Source organism: Pristiophorus japonicus, chromosome 5 (assembly GCF_044704955.1).
Source record: "Pristiophorus japonicus isolate sPriJap1 chromosome 5, sPriJap1.hap1, whole genome shotgun sequence".
NCBI lineage: Eukaryota > Metazoa > Chordata > Chondrichthyes > Pristiophoridae > Pristiophorus > Pristiophorus japonicus.
Genome location: NC_091981.1, coordinates 233553956 through 233571826, shown reverse-complemented (window position 1 = coordinate 233571826; position 17871 = coordinate 233553956). Strand labels below are relative to the sequence as shown.

Below are 17871 nucleotides of genomic sequence, written 5' to 3'. Positions count from 1 at the left end.
TTGTCAATCTTTTTGTACCTTTCTTTTTCAACTTTGTTTTGCTTCATTTATGGATGTACTTGCCTTGCATGTCCTGCCTAATGAATTTGACAGATTTTGCTTTTCTCCTCCAAAAATCAGCTTGCATTGCTCCTTTTATATTGCTTGCAGAGTGAACTGCTTCTAACCATAAAAGATACAATTTTATATTTATTTCTGGAATTTGGTAATTAGCCAACTGGTGACCATTTAAATGTGTTCACTGCTGCCTGGAAACTGACTGGCTGGGTGAATATCTAGAAAATGTATTGCTGTTATGTCACATCGTGGATGGGGGTTGGACGGGGCGGACTACGTGGACACTTGAAATGTTAATAGTCAAGTACAGATAGGTGACAGAAACACTGTTGCCTATATCTAGGTTCTTTAATGATTTTCTACATCACCATGCCGTTGACACAAGGGGGCTACTGGGAGCACTTTGTGAATATTAATTGCACATGTAAACTTCTTATCACCGAAACTGGTCCAAGTTAAGGGTCGCTAGAACCTGAAACATTTTGAGTCTTTTGAAATGTATTTTGGATCAGGACTTGTACTTTTTAGTAACATTTTTAAATCTGCTTTGTATTGCTTCTGCTAATTTTATGTGATAAACTTGATTCGTGGTTTATCATCTGAGTTACATGGTCTTGTCAACAATAATTTCTTCACCTCTCCAAGAGAGTACTAGTCTTGAACTGTGAATTTATCAGCATAAGGGGTTTATTGTTCACCGTGAGCATGCAACCTCTGCATTACTTTGTGTATAAGGTCATGTTTTGGCTCGTAGGAAGAGTGGCTTGACTGTAGAAGTGCTGTTTTTGTGTGAAGCATCAGGGAAGTGTCTGGAGAATGCCTGAATCATAATGATGTTTCCTCAAATGTTTTCTTGACTTTTAGTATTTGACTTTCTAAACAAAAAGTGGCACAAAGAAACTTCGGGGGTTTAATGCCAAATAAAGACAAAATGTCACTGCTGTAGTCTAGGTTCCCCCTACGGTGATAGCTGGAGCTATGATTAGTCAGACATCCATGTCTGCTGTTTTTGTATGTGACATTTCAGCTTATCCACAATTTTAATTAGGATAGAATGCTCCTTCAAGGCAGCAATAATGACTTTTGAGTTGAACAAAGCTACTGAGGAAAATGGAAATAGACATTAAATTAGTTCAAAACAGCCAGATTAACATGGTCTTCATATAATTGAGACCCTTGATGATGTGACTAACCTCTGGTCATGAAAAGCAATTTGTTTATCTTAATTGACCCAAATAAGTAGTTAATATAACTTACATTCTGCAATAGCTGGCCTAACGGTACTTAAAAAAAAATTTATTCAGTAGGATTTTTGTACAAAAAGGAAAAGGGAAGCTTGGGGCCAGAAGCAGAATTCAACAGGAAGGAAGCAATAACAAAAGAACGACTGTTTATAGTAGAATGCCAAGATTTTGAAATAGCAGCATATCAACAGTTACCATGGCAGCACTAAAATACTTTAGTAACAGGCTTTAGACGATATGTAAGGTAACTAAAATAAATATTTTTTTCAGGTTGATTTTAATTTGAAGATGCCTTTTGGAATCCAACATATTTTAGCTCAAGTTAGTAGCTTTTTGCATGCACTTGGTAACTGAATTGCTGTTAACCTCAGGTGCCTTTGGCCTACATTAACAAAATTGAATTATTAAAACAAAAAGAAAAAAGAAAATTAAGAATATAAAAGCCATTTTTTCTTAGTGCAGGAAATCTGCTTTAGTTTAACACAATTGTGGGGTGGGATAGGGAGGGGGCAGAAATGCTTTGCATTTAGATACAGTCGGCTTCTCCCATCACAATTTATGAAAAAATGTACAGGTTCAACCTCCCAAATCCGGAAACTTCAGGACCAAGGCCATTTTGGGCATTTCCGGATTTCCAAAGTCCCGAATCCGGAAACCTATTTGGCTCAGCGGTGACCCATAGTAAGAAAAAAAGCGCCTGGGAAAAACCTGTGTTGCAGCCCTTGGGACAGCGTTAGGTATGAAGAAGTACCTGCAAAAAAGGCAAGTTAAAGTTTTTATTTTTTAAATTCTTTTGCAATGATTCAATAGTTAAGTGTCTTGTGAATGTTTTGTGATTTTTTTTTTTGCAAATATTTTTTTTGGTGTGTGTCTCTCTCTGCATGTGGAGGGATTATTTACTGTTGTGAAAAACATGACCGGATTTTGGAACAATTTTATGGATTTCGGACGACCCCTCCACCAATCTGTGCGATGTGCAGATTTCGGAATATTCCGGACTTTGGAACTCCGGATTTGGGAGGTCGAACCTGTAATCCCTTTATAGGAGTTTGCCTGCTTTCCCATTTGAGCTCCGGTGAAGACAGTATCCAAAACCCCAAACTGTCTTTTATTTTCAGACACTGACAGACCTGTGCATTTCGGGCATTTTATTGTTATTTTGGATTTGCAGCCTTTTCTATTTAACTATATACAATTTTTGCGTATGTTTTTCAGTTTCATGTAAAGTGGTATTATCTTCATAGAGGCGGAGGGGAGTGTTTTTTTTTGTTTAATATGGGGAAGGAGATGAACCAGAAGGACCAGACCTGGACGCCCGTTTTTCACGCCACAAAGTGCGCCTAAAAAAAACTTCCAGATTCTCTGGCAGCACGAGCTGTAGGGGGCGGAGCCTGGTCCCAGCGCTGAAAACAGTGCTGGGACCTCTGCACATGCGCGCTACAGTGGGCGCGCATGTGCAGTAGCTCCAGGCGCCCAAAACTGTGTGGGAGGGGCCCGAAGCACGCAGCCCCTAGCCCTGGCTCACTGGGGCTGCATGCATAAAGCTGCCTCCCACGCCCAGCTCCTGCTTCCTCCCGACACCGACCCGACTCCCGCTCCCCCCCCCCCCCCCCCAGCCCCAGGACCGGACCCGACCCGCGCTCCCCCACCCGACCTGACCTCCCTCTCCCTCCCCCCCGACCCGACCCAACCTGACCTCCGTCCCCCCGCCCCCGACACGAACCGACCCGCGCTCCCTCCCTTCACCACCCCCCCCCCCCCCCAGCCTACCCGAACCAACCCGACCTCCATCCTCCCCCGCCCCTGACCCGACACGTGCTCCTGACTCCGACTCGCGCTCCCGACCCCGGACCCGACCCGACCCAACACCACCGACCTGTAAATCTGGTGTTGGGGACGGGCCCTGCCCGAAGTCTTGGGCCTGGACGGGCCCAGCCCATTCAGCCTCCCTCCCCTTTCTCCTTCCCCCCCCTCCCCCTTCTTCCCCTTCTTCCCCCCCCTCCCCCTTCTCCTTTCCCCCCTTCTCCTTTTCCCCCCCTTCTCCTTTCCCCCCCCCCTCCTTTCCCCCCCTTCTCCTTTTCCCCCCCTTCTCCTTTTCCCCCCCCTTCTCCTTTTCCCCCCCCTTCTCCTCTCCCCCCCCTTCTCTTCCCCCGCCCCTTCTCCTCTTCCCCCCCTTCTCCTCTTCCCCCGCCCCTTCTCCTCTTCCCCCCCTTCTCCTCTTCCCCCCCTTCTCCTCTTCCCCCCCCTTCTCCTCTCCCCCCCTTCTCCTCTCCCCCCCCTTCTCCTCTCCCCCCCTTTCTCCTCTCCCCCCCCTTCTCCTCTCCCCCCCTTCTCCTCTCCCCCCCCTTCTCCTCTCCCCCCCCTTCTCCTCTTCCCCCCCTTCTCTTCTCCTCCCCCCTTCCCCTCCTCCTCCCCCCTCTCCTCCCCCCTCTCCTCCTCTCCCCTTTCCCCCCCTCCCCTTCCCTCCCTCTTCTCCCCCATCCCTCCCCCTTCCATCTCTCCCCCCCTGCCCCCCCTCTCTCAGTCTACCCCCCTCACTGTCAGAAACACAGACCCTGACAGACAGAGAGTGAGAGACACACATAGACAGACAGACAGAGACACACTGGGTCGGGTTGGGGGGGGCATCCCAGCACGCTGTTGGAGGGCTCCCAGTGCTGCAGTCGATAAGTAGAAAATGTTTTATTTATTGATTTTTTAAAAATTATTTCTTATTAATTTTTTTTGATTTATTCGTTGATTTATTGATGTTTTTATCATTTATTATTGATGATGGCTCTTTATTTGTAAAACTGAAGTGTTTAATGTTTGTAAACTTCCCTTTAAACCCCCCTCCCCCCATTCCATACGCCTGATTTGTAACCTACGCCTGATTTTCTAAAGTGTAGACAAGGTTTTTTCGAGCGTACAAAAATCTTCACTTACTCCATTCTAAGTTAGTTTGGAGTAAGTTTTCACTGCCGAAACTTTGAAAACAGGCGTAAGTGGCTGGACACGCCCACTTTTGAAAAGAAAATTCTGTTCCAAAGTGAAACTGTTCTAACTGACTAGAACTGGAGCAAACTAAATGCCGAGAATTTGAATTTCTAAGATACTCTGTTCTACACCAGTTGCTCCAAAAAATCAGGAGCAACTGAGGCCGAAACTTGGGCCCTTTGTCACCAATTGTATGCTTGTATAGAGGTTTCTGAAAATACTCCATTAATCTGTTTTTGTTCTTTTATTGTCAGCTGAATGTAGTTGGATAGTATTTAAAAGTTTTTGTCCAGTTATATTTATGGTGCATTTTCAAGCACTTGCATTGTGTAGACAGTATTAACCATATTGTTTTAGTTCATATTGCACCGTTCATGTGGAAACCTTGGTTTTCCACTCCTTTTCTGCAATTACAATTTTTTTTAAATAGAGAATTTTGTGGAATAGTGCAATTTTATTAGACAAAGAGTTTGCTGAGAATGTTGCAAATCTAGTTATGTGAAAACTGTGTTCTAATAAATAGAAAGAATGTGCAAACATAGACTTGCATAGAAATGCCAAAACAGAAATGGGCTCTTCAGCCCAACCAGTCCATGTTAGTATTCATCCTTCATGTGAGCAGTAATCCTAATCTCACCTGCTCACCCTGTTCTGATATCCCTTTATTCCCCATTCTTTCACCCACCTATCTAACCTATTCTTAAATGTTGACCAGGTCTCTGCATTAATCATTGGCCTGGAAATTCCGGCCTTCCTGGTTCCGTACGGAGTGTGTATGAACCTGGGAGGGCATTGCAAAAACCGGTTTTCAGTGCACAATGGGCATGCGCTGAAAACTGGCATTTCCGATCTGTCAGGCTCCAGCTTGACCTATATCTTGCCTATATTTACCTATATCTTGCCCAGCAAATGTCCTGAAAACTCTTGTGCCTGATAACTCTTTTACAGGCATAAGAGTTTTAAAACATACAAAAACATAAAATTAAATTTAAAAAAGCACATTTATTGTTAAAAACACTGCACACTACGGTAAATTTATTTTAAACCATAATTTAAAAAACTTTTTTTTTAAAAAGGAACATTTTTTTTCTAAGACTTTAATTTCGATTCATTTTACTTATGTGAGATGTGTTTTTAATTTTTTATCATGGTGTTTAGTGTGTTTTTTTTTGCATTAATAGCAATGAGATCTTGTAGAAATGGAGTTGTCATTGCTATTAATAATGCTGTGGAATACTGTACCTGATTGGTTGAGCAGTCACATGTGACTGCACCTTCTCTGTCCGAACCTGGAGGACAGGAGCACGCCCCCCCACCGGAATCCCATGCTCCTCCGGGTTCCCCAGGTAAATTCGTAAAAATTCTCCGGTCAGAGGCGATCGTCTGAAAGAAGCCTCCGACCGGAATTTCAGGGCCATTAACTCCAGTAAGGCATTCAATAGCCCCACAACCTGCTATATAACAATCTTTCTCATGCTAATTGGCCTAAATCTCTTGCATTTAATTTGGCATTTTTATTCCATCATTAGAAACTCCTCAATCACTGGAATTCGTCTGCTCCTATCTACTTTGTCCATGTCTTCAAAATTTTAAACACCTCCATCAAATCATATTGATTGGACAAATCAACTTGGTCAGGGTAGCCTTGAGGAGGAGTTCATAGAGTGCATAAGGGATGGGTTCCTTGAGCAGTATGTAACGGAACCAACCAGGGGGCAGGCTATCTTAGATCTGATCCTGTGTAATGAGACAGGATTAATAAACAATCTCCTAGTAAAGGATCCACTCGGAATGAGTGATCATAGCATGATTGAATTTCAAATTCAGATGGAAGGTGAGAAAGTTGGATCACTAATCAGTGTACTAAGCTTAAATAAAGGAGACTATGAAGGTATGAGGGCAGAGTTGAGTAAAGTGGACTGGCAAAATTAGATTAAAGTGTAGGACGGTTGATGAACAGCGGTGTATATTTCAGGAGATATTTCACAACTCTTGAAAAATATATTCCAGTGAGGAGGAAAGGGTGTAAGAGAAAAGATAGCCATCCATGGCTAACTAAAGAAATAAAGGATGGTATCTAATTAAAAACAAGGGCTTATAAAGTGGCCAAAACTAGTGGGAGGACAGAAGACTCGGAAGCTTTTAAAAGCCAGCAAAGAATGACTGAAAAAATGATTAAGAAAGGGAAGATAGACTATAAAAGTAAACTAGCACAAAATATAAAAACAGATAGCAAGAGTTTCTATAGGTATACAAAAAGAAAAAGGATGGCTAAAGTAAATGTTGGTCCCTTAGAGGACGAGACCGGGGAATTAGTAATGGGAAACATGGAGATGGCAGAAACTCTGAACAAATATTTTGTATCAGTCTTTACAGTAGAGGACACTAACAATATTCCGACAGTGGATAGTCTAGGGGCTATGGGGCAGGAGGAACTTAACACAATCACAATCATTAAGGAAGTGGTACTCAGTAAGATAATGCGACTAAAGGCAGATAAATCCCCTGGACCCGATGGCTTGCATCCTAGGGTCTTAAGAGAAGTAGCGGCAGGGATTGTGGATGCATTGGTGGTAATTTACCAAAATTCCCTGGATTCTGGGGAGGTCCCAGCAGATTGGAAAACCTCAATTGTAACGTCCCTATTTAAAAAAAGGAGGCAGACAAAAAGCAGGAAACTATAGGCCAGTTAGCCTAACATCTGTGGTTGGGAAAATGTTGGAGTCCATTATTAATGAAGCAGTAGCAGGACATTTGGAAAAGCAAAATTCAGTCAGGCAGAGTCAGCATGGGTTTATGAAAGCGAAGTCATGGTTGACAAATTTTCTGGAGTTCTTTGAGGATGTAACGAACAGGATGGATAAAGGGGAACCAGTGGATGTGGTGGATTTGGACATCCAGAAGGCATTTGACAAGGTGCCACATAAAAGGTTACTGCAAAAGATAAAAGTTCACAGGGTTGGGGATAATATATTAGCATGGATAGAGGATTGGCTAACTAACAGAAAACAGAGAGTTGGGATAAATGGTTCAATCTCTGGTTGGCAACCAGTAACCAGTGGGGTGCAACAGGGATCAGTGCTAGGACCCCAACTATTTACAATCTATATTAACGACTTGGAAGAAGGGACTGAGTGTAACGTAGCCAAGTTTGCTGATGATACAAAGATGGGAGCAAAAGTAATGTGCGAGGAGGACACAAAAAATCTTCAAAAGGACATAGACAGGCTAAGTGAGTGGGCAAAAATTTGGCAGATGGAGTATAATGTTGGAAAGTGTGAGGTCATGCACTTTGGCAGAAAAAAATCAAAGAGCAAGTTATTATTTAAATAGAGAAAGATTGCAAAGTGCTGCCGTACAGTGGGACCTGGAGGTACTTGTGCATGAAACACAAAAAGATAGTATGCAGGTACAGCAAGTGATCAAGAAGGCCAATGGTATCTTGGCCTTTATTGCAAAGGGGATGGAGTAGAAAAGCAGGGAAGTCTTACGAGAGCTATACAGGTTGAGCGTCCAAAATCTGGAAACCTCGGGACCAAGGCCGTTCCGTATTTTGGAACAGCTTTGCCTGGGCCGAGGTCGGTGGGATTGGACAGCCGAGGTCAGGGGGGCGGGGGCGAGGTGGGGGGAGTCCAGATTTCGGAACATTTGCTGATTTCCGGACATCCCGCCATGGATTGGCCCGGTGTCTGGATTCCGGAACATTCCAAATTTTGGAACTCAGAATTTTGGATGCTCAACCTGTATAAGGTATTGGTGAGGCCACACCTGGAATACTGTGTGCAGTTTTGGTTTCCATATTTACAAAAGGATATACTTGCTTTGGAGGCAGTTCAGAGTAGGTAAACTAGGTTGATTCCAGGGATGAGGAAAGGTTGAGTAGGTTGGGCCTCTACTCATTGGAATTCAATACTCATTGAATTCGAATGAGTAGAGGCCCAACCTACTCTTATCGAAACGTATAAGATTATGAGGGGGCTTGACTAGGTGGATGCAGAGAGAATGTTTCCACTAATGGGGGAGACTAGAACTAGAGGGCACAATCTTAGAATAAGGGACCACCCATTTAAAACAGAAATGAGGAGAAATTTCTTTTCGAGTGTTGTAAATCTGTGGCATTCGCTGCCTCAGAGAGCTGTAGAAGCTGGGACATTGAATAAATTTAAGACAAAAATAGACAGTTTCTTAAACGATAAAGGGTTATGGGGAGCGGTCGGGGAAGTGGAGCGGAGTCCACGATCAGATCAGCCATGATCTTATTGAATGGCGGAGCAGGCTCGAAGGGCTGTATAGCCTACTCCTGTTCCTATTTCTTCTTTTCTTATTGTTCTTATGTTCTTAAATCGCTCCATAATCTCTTCTATTCTAACAAGATAAGGGCAGTTTTACAATTCTTAATACTGTAGATGTATTTCCTCATACCAGGCAGAATCCCAGTGAATCTGCATTGTACCCTCTATTGCCTCGATAGCCTTCCTAAAATCTGGAGGCCAAAACTCTGTACACTGCGTAAAACTTGCTACAGTTTTACATAGATTGTCCATTTCATCTCGACTTTCAATTTCGAAGCCACTTTCCATAAAACTCAGTTTACTGTTAGCATTTTTTAAAGTCTTATCCACTTGAGTTGCTGCCTTTAAGATCTTGTGAATCAGAACTCCCTAATCCCTCTATACTTCAACGACCCAGCTTTCCCTCATTCCAAGTAAAAATTATGACTTTTTTTTTAACCAAAATGTACCACCTCACATTTCCTGACATTGAATTCCATTCATTACTTTTTCTCCATATGTAACCACTTTCCTGACAATTTTTGCAGCAAATATTAAGAGCTGCTGATACATAATTTCAAATCAAATATGAGCTGAGAGCTCGCTACCTTTAGGTTACCATTGCATACAGTTGATGATTACAGACTTTATATTTAATTCTTACACAGATTGTCAATCCATTACTGATTATTATAAGATACTGATGATTATAAAATTGTAAAGCAAGTATTGTAAAAACCAACTAATCCACGATAATCTTAGTGGTCATAAACCTATTTTGCGAATGGATATATTATTCATATATGCAACTTAACTTTGTACTTATTTTTATTAATATCCATCTACCATTCTGTAGCTTTGTATTTTTTTTAAAATTATCTAGATCCCTTGCAATGCTTTCAGTCTTGCTTTTACATATCAACTGGTCTAATAGCTTGGTGTCAACAGCAATATTACAGCAGATACAGTCCTGCAAACTATTTTTTAAGAATGTGCGTGCCTATACATTTTGTGAAATTTAGGGGCCAGATTAGAGTTGGATCATCATTTGTGAAAAATGTAAGAATTAGAGATGATTATTGAATGTGAAGTAATGCATATTCTGTGTTAGTTAATGAACTGAGTACTAGAATTTGTCCACTTCAGATACTTCATATTTAGGTTGCACTACATCTGTAATACAATTAATCACATGTACAGAGATTTAAGATATCATTCTTTGCAGGTGTACCATCAATTTTTAATCCCATTTATGTTTCCTTGCAATCACAGTGCAGAAGCTGTCTCCTCTCTGATTAGGGTTTACTGGAAGGAATATGATTCTTAGTTGTGTAGTGGGAACCTTTAAATGTATTAGAAAAGTCTTTTATATTTTTTAAAAAGCATAAAGATATATATTTTTAACATTTCATGGCACATTGTGAAGGACTATGTATTGAGGCATGTTGGAATAATATAAGAGAGCTTAAATTTTAAAATGTGTTGGAAGGTCTTTTGTCCTATTGTTTATGGTAAATTGAATAAGCTAAGGGCAAATTTGTTACAGACCATCATCATCTCTATGAAATATAAAATATTGTAAGGTGAGTATGCTTCTGCCATTTAATTTGGAAAGGATATTCAACATCCTCCAGATAATAGCATTGCACAGACAAATGACACTCATTACCAAAGTAATGATATTCTTTCATAGCCCTTCTGTCTGCTGGATTTAAACTATTCAGATTTTCTCAGCTATTAAACTTAATTAAATCCTGCATCTTAAATTCTTAACTCATGCAGGCAGAGTTTAGGTAGGACGTGAAAAAGTAAGTTAATCGTAAAAAAATTATTAGCTCTAAAGAGAAACAGGCCACTGGGCCATCTGTGAAGCTTTCATATTCACTTCTGTTGCATTCTTAAGATAAAGGCCATCAACTCATCAAGTGCTTGCTAAATTAGGCTGTGGTCTTAAACCATCTTCCATGGAACGGACATTAGAATAGATTATTGCAAAGCGGTTGGAGTTACTGGAAGCATTTGTGGTCGGAGTGTGTTTTCTTTTTAATTCAGTTTGAGTTATTTAAAAAAAAAAATGAGGGTTCATAATTCCAGAGAAGAGGATGGAGAAGAAGAACAGGGAGAGGTTAAAAAACTTCAGTTGTTCTGTTATACTTTAGTAACCTTTCATGAAAAGATATTTGAGCAATGTTCATTTTTCTTTCCTAGGCACTCAGTAAACCCATTGTGAAGGACAGGAGTATTGAATTTGCCCAGAAATGTAGTGATCAGATAAGTGATGTCAGTATTTTTAGTTGAAACAGTATCTTGATATAATGCACATAATCAGCATTCTTATTTTGTTGTGATGTTAGTCTTTTAAACCTTCAAGCAAACAGTTGGTTTTTATTTAATATGCTGTGACACCAATGTGGTCAATCATTTGGTGTCAAATTATTTGGACTGCTTTGAACATTCTGTATAAAGTTCCCAGCTTTTAAAGTCTCAGCAGTTTTATTACTGGTGGAATGTAACAAATGGAATATGTATGGGTAAATGGAACAGCGCCTCTGTTAAAATGGTGGGCATATATTTGCTTAAAGGTTATTGAATGACCTTGCAGTTTTGAGTTTGTGTTACTAACATTGGTTTTCTACTTTTTAGATTAAATACAAAGAACGATATTTTAAGTCAAAAGGAAAGTATACTTTTGTGCCAGATACACCTCAACAACAACATATGGAAAATGCAACTATTCTTACTTCTGAGGTAAGCCATATAGAATTTTGTTCTAAATTAATGCAAGATAATTGCCTGCGCTCTTAAGTTTCTTCCATGTCATGTACTTTAATTGGTTTACACCAGATTAAGAGAAATACATCAACAGGGGGCTGAAAATTTGCAGAACGTGATCCTGGTGGCTGCATCAGGATATTGCCCACAGAGTTTGTGGGTCAGTGAGAGGGAGTTAATTAGCATGGGGCTGGCCAGCACCACTGCAGGCATGTCTCTGGCACCTACCTGACCCATTTCAATGGAAACTTTGACTTTGGTCTGCCTGGGAGTGGGGTTAACAGCTTTTCCTCCCGCCCGCCCCCTTCCTTCCAATCACAGCAATGTTCCCCTCAACCCTCGAGCAAGGAGGTCAAATTGCTCACTGGCTTGGAGCAGATATTGGAAATGTAACTTCCTAGAAACCATTAAAAACTGAGATTTATTTAAATCTGTCATGTTTCACTCATAATTGAACCAGTTAAAATAAGTTTGCTTCTCATCATATTATGATCCACAAAGACTGTTTGAAATGTGTACAGTGATGTAAAATCACTCTCAGAATTAGATTAAAAGCAGGAAAAACATAATTGATTTTCTCAAAATAAGACTTTGATAAAATGAATCACTTTCTTCAATGGAATATAAATTTTTTCCTGTCTAATAAATGAACCAAAAAAGTTTTTTGTTGTAAAAGTTTGTGAAAATTCCACGATGGTAGCAATCTTAAAAAAAAACTAGATTGTTCACACAAGGTTGCTGAAGTATTAGACTGAACTTTCAGTAATGTAACATCGGACTGTTTCTTATTTGCAGACCAAGTACAAAGAAGCTGTGAAAAAGGGAAGTTCTAAGTGCTTGTATGCACAGATGCCAGCCACCATAGATACCGTATTTGCTAAAGAAGTTTCACGGGTTCAGAGTGAGGTATGATGATGTAGTCTGTTGTTAAGTAGTCACCCCACGTTAAAAGAATTCACGCAAAGGCATCTTCCACCATTTAAAATGAATTCATCAGTCACCTTAGTGCTCCTTTTTAGTGTGGAAGCAAATCATCCTCGACCCCGAGGGATTGCCTATGATGATGAGTCACTTATGTAAAACAAATTCTGTATGCAACATAAGGAGGGAGTAGAAATAATATTAATATGGCACCCAAGATACCATCATCAAAATTGTGAAAATCTTCAGATGAGCTGCTTGTTGTCACTATAGTGGAGCAAGATACTTTACTTTTGACTGGAGTACAACTGGTGCATAAACACTTTATTGTTACATTTTCAAAATTTAAATTTTCTTGCATTATATCCTAATGGGTAAAGTAATCCTAGTAAATTGTGCTTCTTAAAGTTTATTTTGTTCCCGCTGTTCCAACTGAAGTAAAAAATAGTTTCAATATGGTTTATATTTCTTTATCAATATTCAGTCTCCCTTTTGCTGATATATTAGGGAAAGCACCATCTCTGAAACTTTCCCCAGTACTATGTGGGTTAAAGAAGTAAGAGGAACAGCAACTACAGAGTTGTTCCACTCACTTACTGACGGGTCAAACAGGTTAATGTAATAGAAAGACTTACATTTATAGAACACTTTATCAAGTCTTTGAAATCTTTCAAAGCATTTAACATGAATTTTAGTTCTGTGCAAATCTGCAAAATTAGGTTCTGTACAAAGTTGCATGCTGAGATTTGCAGTGAAATGAATAAGAACATAAGAATTAGGAGCAGGAGTAGGCCATTCGGCACCTTGAGCCTGCTGTGCCATTCAGTGAGATCATGGCTGATCTTTTACCTCAACTCCACTTTCCTGCACTATCCCCATACCTCTTGATTCCCTTAATATCCAAAAATCTATTGCTCTCTGTCTTGAATATACTCAAAGACTGAGCCTCCACAGCCCTCTGGGGTAGAGAATTCCAAAGATTCACCATCCTCTGAGTGAAGAAGTTTCCCCTCATCTCAGTCTTAAATGGCTGAGCCCTTATTCTGAGATTGTGACCCCTGGTTCGAGACTTCTCAGAGGAAACGTCCATCCTACATCTACCCTGTCAACCCCTGTAAGAATTTTATATGTTTCATTGAGATCACCTCTCATTCTTCTAAACTCTAGTGAATATAGGCCTAGTCTACTCAATCTCTCCTCATTGGACAATCCCCCCATCCCAGGAATCAATCTGGTGAGCCTTTGTTGCACTCCCTCAATGGCAAGTATATCCTTCATTAGGTAAGGAGACCACAACTGTACACAATACTCCAGGTGCAGTCTCACTAGGACATATTTACTCTTGTACTCAATTCCTCGTTCAATAAAGGCCAACATACCATTTGCTTTCTTAATTGCTTGCTGTACCTGTATGTTAAATTTCAGTGATTCATGTACAAGGACACCCAGGTCCCTTTGAACACCAACATTTCCCAATCTCTCACCATTTAAATAATACTCTGCTTTATATTTTTCCTACCCAAATGGATAACTTCACATTTCTCCACATTATGGGCCCAAGTTTCCACACGCGCCTAGAACGGCGCAGTCCCGACCTGGACGCCCGTTTTTCGCACCACAAAGTGCGCCTAAAAAAATCCTCCGTATTCTCCACCTCCCTGCAGGTCCTCTGGCCCTCGGCGCAGCGCAGCACGAGCTGTAGGGGGCGGAGCCAGGTCCCTGCGCTGAAAACAGTGCCGGGACCTCTGCACATGCGCGCTACAGTGGGCACGCAAGTGCAGTAGCTCCAGGCGCCGAACTGTGTGGGAGGGGCCCGAAGCACGCAGCCCCTGGCCCAATGGCCTCACTGGGGATGCGGGAATAAGGCTCCTCCGACGGCCAGCTCCTGCTTCCCCCCCCCCCCCCCCCCGACCAGACCCGACACCCACTCCCCCCCCAGCTTCCGGACCAGACCCGACACCTGCTCCCCGTTTCCCCCCCCCCGCTGCCTCCGGACCAGACCCGACACCTGCTCCCCCCCCCGCCTCCGGACCAGACCCGACACCTGCTCCCCCCTCTCCCCCTCCCCCGCCTCCGGACCAGACCCGACACCCGCTTCCCCCCCCCCCCCCCCCCCCCCCCGACTGGACCCGACCCGACCCGACCCGCGCTCATGTTCCTGCTTCGCGCCCCCCCCCCCCCCCCCGACTGGACCCGACCCGACCCGCGCTCCTGTTCCTGCTCCCCGCCGACCCGACTGGACCCGACCTGACCCGACCCGCGCTCCTGTTCCCGCTCCGCCCCCCCGGACTGGACCCGACCCGACCCGCGCTCCTGTTCCCGCTCCCCGCCTCCCCGACTGGACCCGACCCGACCCGCGCTCCTGTTCCCGCTCCGCCCCCCCCCCCGACTGGACCCGACCCGACCCACGCTCCCGCCCCCCGACCCGACTCCCGCTCCCGGACTGGATCCGACCTGACCTCTCTCTCTCTCTCTCTCTCTCTCTCTCTCTCTCTCTCTCTCTCTCTCTCTCTCTCTTCCCCCCCCCCCCCCTCCCCCCCTCTCTCTCCTTCCCTCCCCCCTCTCTCTCTCCCTCCCCCTCTCTCTCTCCCTCCCTCCCCCCCCCGACCTGACCCGACCCGACGCCACCTACCTGTAAATCTGGTGCTGGGGACGGGCCCTGCCCGAAGTCTCGGGCCGGCCCGTTCAGCCTTCGGTCCCGAAAGGCCTGCCTGAAGCACTTTCACACAGGTAGGAAGATGGTTTATTTAATCTTTTCTTTGCTTATTTGCTTGTTTATTCAGGTTGGATTTATTTGTATAAGTATAAATAAGGATTTATTATAGAATTTAATGACTTCCCTTCCCCCCCCTCCCCCCCCACCTCGTTCTGGACGCCTAATTTGTAACCTGCGCCTGGTTTTTTCAGTTCTACAAAAATCTTCACTTGCTCCATTCTACTTTAGTTTGGAGTACGTTTTCACTGTGGAAACTTTCAAATCAGGCGTCAGTGGCCGGACACGGCCCCTTTTGAAGAAAAAATTCTGTTCCAAAGTAGAACTGTTCTACCTGACTAGAGCTGCAGAAAAAAAAATGTGGAGAATTGCGATTTCTAAGATAGTCCGTTCTCCACCAGTTGCTCCTAAAAATCAGGCGCAAATCATGTGGAAACTTGGGCCCTATATTCCATTTGCCATGTTCTTGCCCATTCACTTAGCCTGTCTGTATCCCCTTGAAGCCTCTTTGCATCCTCCTCATAGCTTACATTCTCACCTAGCTTGGTATCATCAGCAAACTTGGATATATTACATTTGATATAATTATAGTTATATATATAATTATAATTGGAAACTCAGACTACAACTCCCAGCATAAGGATAGTAAGAACCTGGGAACTCTGAGCATTAACTTGCTGTTCTAATGGCAATTATGTTTTCAATTCTCTTTTCAAAGTGGAATCACAAAGCCCCGTGAACAAATAACAACATAAGAAATAGGAGCAGGAGTAGACCATTTGGCCGTTCAGCCTGCTCCACCATTCAGTAAGATCATGGCTGATCTTCTACCTCAACTCCACTTTCCTGCACTATCCCCAAATTCCTTGATTCTCTTAATATCCAAAGTATTTATGATAATTGTCACATCAATAATCAAACAAATGGTTCTAAAACAGCATGCCCTGGCTTTAACGTGCACCTGTGCTCTCACTAAGATAGACACACATGTGCACTGATAAAGTACACAGATTAGTGAACTCTGTTTTATAGGATCTGATTAAATGTTGACAAATCAATTCATGTACCTATCAGAGAAAAATGAATTAGATCTGCTTTAGAAAGAGCTCACTGCATAGATGGACTTTTTTTGTGTTGTGTTGTACTCCAGAAATATTGGGTGGGATTTTCCTTTGATTTACTGCCAATGTTTTGAAGTTCTGGGACACAAAACTGAGCAAAATGTAGCAGTTATGGTTACTGCCTCAACTACACTGCTAAAAATTTGCACTAAAATTATTTTTCAAATATAGTGCCATATCTGTTTAATGCTTGATGGTAGGCTGTTCTGCCATTAAATGGGGTCAACCGGGACTTTACCCAACTTCCACCCTAAATTATTACTGCCACAATATAAATGGTGGTATGAGCTTCAGAGTAGCTTCCCTGCAGTAGACCCTGCCTTGAGGAGGCCATCTTGTTAGCTACAGCTGAAGGTTGTTTCCAGTTTGCTACCTATTGATTTTTAGATGTCGGTGCTCTGGAGGTTCTGTGAAGATTTTTACTTTCATATTAGTAAGTATAGTTGTGGAGTGGGGACATAGATTCTTCAGTGGGAATCTAACTGTTCTTCTGTTATTTGGAGGTAGAAGAGACTAGATTTGTGGCTGTTAGAGTAATGTGACACGGAATGTAGGTTACCTACTCGCAGATACCAACTCACCAGGATCCACAGACTGAAAAGGTCTGTCTTGGACTTTTCTGTATATCATTGCCTCAGGAGACTGCAATTCCTGGAGGCTGTTGAGGGGATAGGTGAATTGCTGGCTAAAGACCAGCTAGAGAACAGCATTGTCTTTACCAGTCAAGTTACCATTGCCTTGAATTTGTTAGCAACTGGGTCCTCCCAGGTGGCATGTGAGGACCTGTGCTATATTAGTCAGGCAGCAGCTCACTATTGCATAAAGAAGATAACTGATGCTTTATTAGGGCAAGTTATGCAGTCCATATCCTTCCTAATAGAACCAGAAAAACAAAGAGTGAGCTATTCAATTCTACAGACTGGTGAGGTTCCTACAGGTGCAAGGAGCAATTGATGGAATGCATCTCGCATTGAGTATCCCACATGATAACCCCATCAATTTCATGAACAGAAAATATTTAATTTGATTGATGTGTAACTCGTGTGCAACACCAGCCACCTTATCCTGTACAGAACTAATATCCAAGAAGCTGTCATGACACTTACTTTATACGACAATCTACCATATCTCTCCTGATGACTTTTCCTAGATTGCAATGGTGACTACACTTCAAAAGTGCTTCATTGGCTGTAAAGCACTTTGGGATGTCCTCGGGTCATGAAAGGTGCTATATAAATGCAAGGCTTTCTTTCAAAAACATGTATCAAGATAGTTGATAGGTGGTTACATTCATGACTTATGGCGCCAGTAAGGCTTCTGTAGGCAGAGGGTAACAACAGACATACTGAGGCCCTTGTTAATACAATAATTTTCAAAGAGCAGAATCATACTGAAGTCTCATTTTAGATATTTAGATAAATCCATTGGAGCCCTGCCTCCCAGTGGCGATACCAATTGGGGAACAGTATTACTTCTCCCAACATGATCCGCACGGCTAGTTAGGGCCGCAGGATGAAAGTTCAATGGATTAGCAGTGGAGTCATGTGGATGGGCGGATGTCGTGCCCTGCTGCTAACCTGCCAACAGAAGGCGAATTCAGCCCATTATGTCTACACCAAAACAAAATTACTGTATCACACTGAAATGAGGAAATTAATAAAGAACAGTTAGCTAAATTACAGTATACTGAATTGGCCCAACCACTCTGACACAGGCATTCTATTAACAGCAACAAGACAATTGAACGTCCTTCAGTGACTACAATACAATAACTTAAAGATGACATGGTGCCACAT

General features: G+C 42.6%; 1 protein-coding gene across 10 annotated transcripts in view; it reads left to right on the top strand.

Annotated features, from left to right (window-relative positions):
* nebl (nebulette) overlaps positions 1-17871 on the top strand; it is a 403223-nt gene that overhangs the window by 248424 nt on the left and 136928 nt on the right. For 6 of the 10 annotated variants that reach the window (XM_070881394.1, XM_070881390.1, XM_070881392.1 and 3 more), the window contains exons 1-4: positions 10558-10673; positions 10757-10828; positions 11192-11296; positions 12116-12226. The exons of 2 other annotated variants lie outside the window; for them this stretch is intronic. In XM_070881394.1, the coding sequence (XP_070737495.1) occupies positions 10623-10673; positions 10757-10828; positions 11192-11296; positions 12116-12226 (339 nt within the window). In that variant the 5' untranslated portion in view covers positions 10558-10622. Of the gene's footprint in view, positions 1-10557; positions 10674-10756; positions 10829-11191; positions 11297-12115; positions 12227-17871 lie in introns of those variants that run through there. 2 more of the 10 variants (XM_070881387.1, XM_070881388.1) reach the window with 1 other exon arrangement.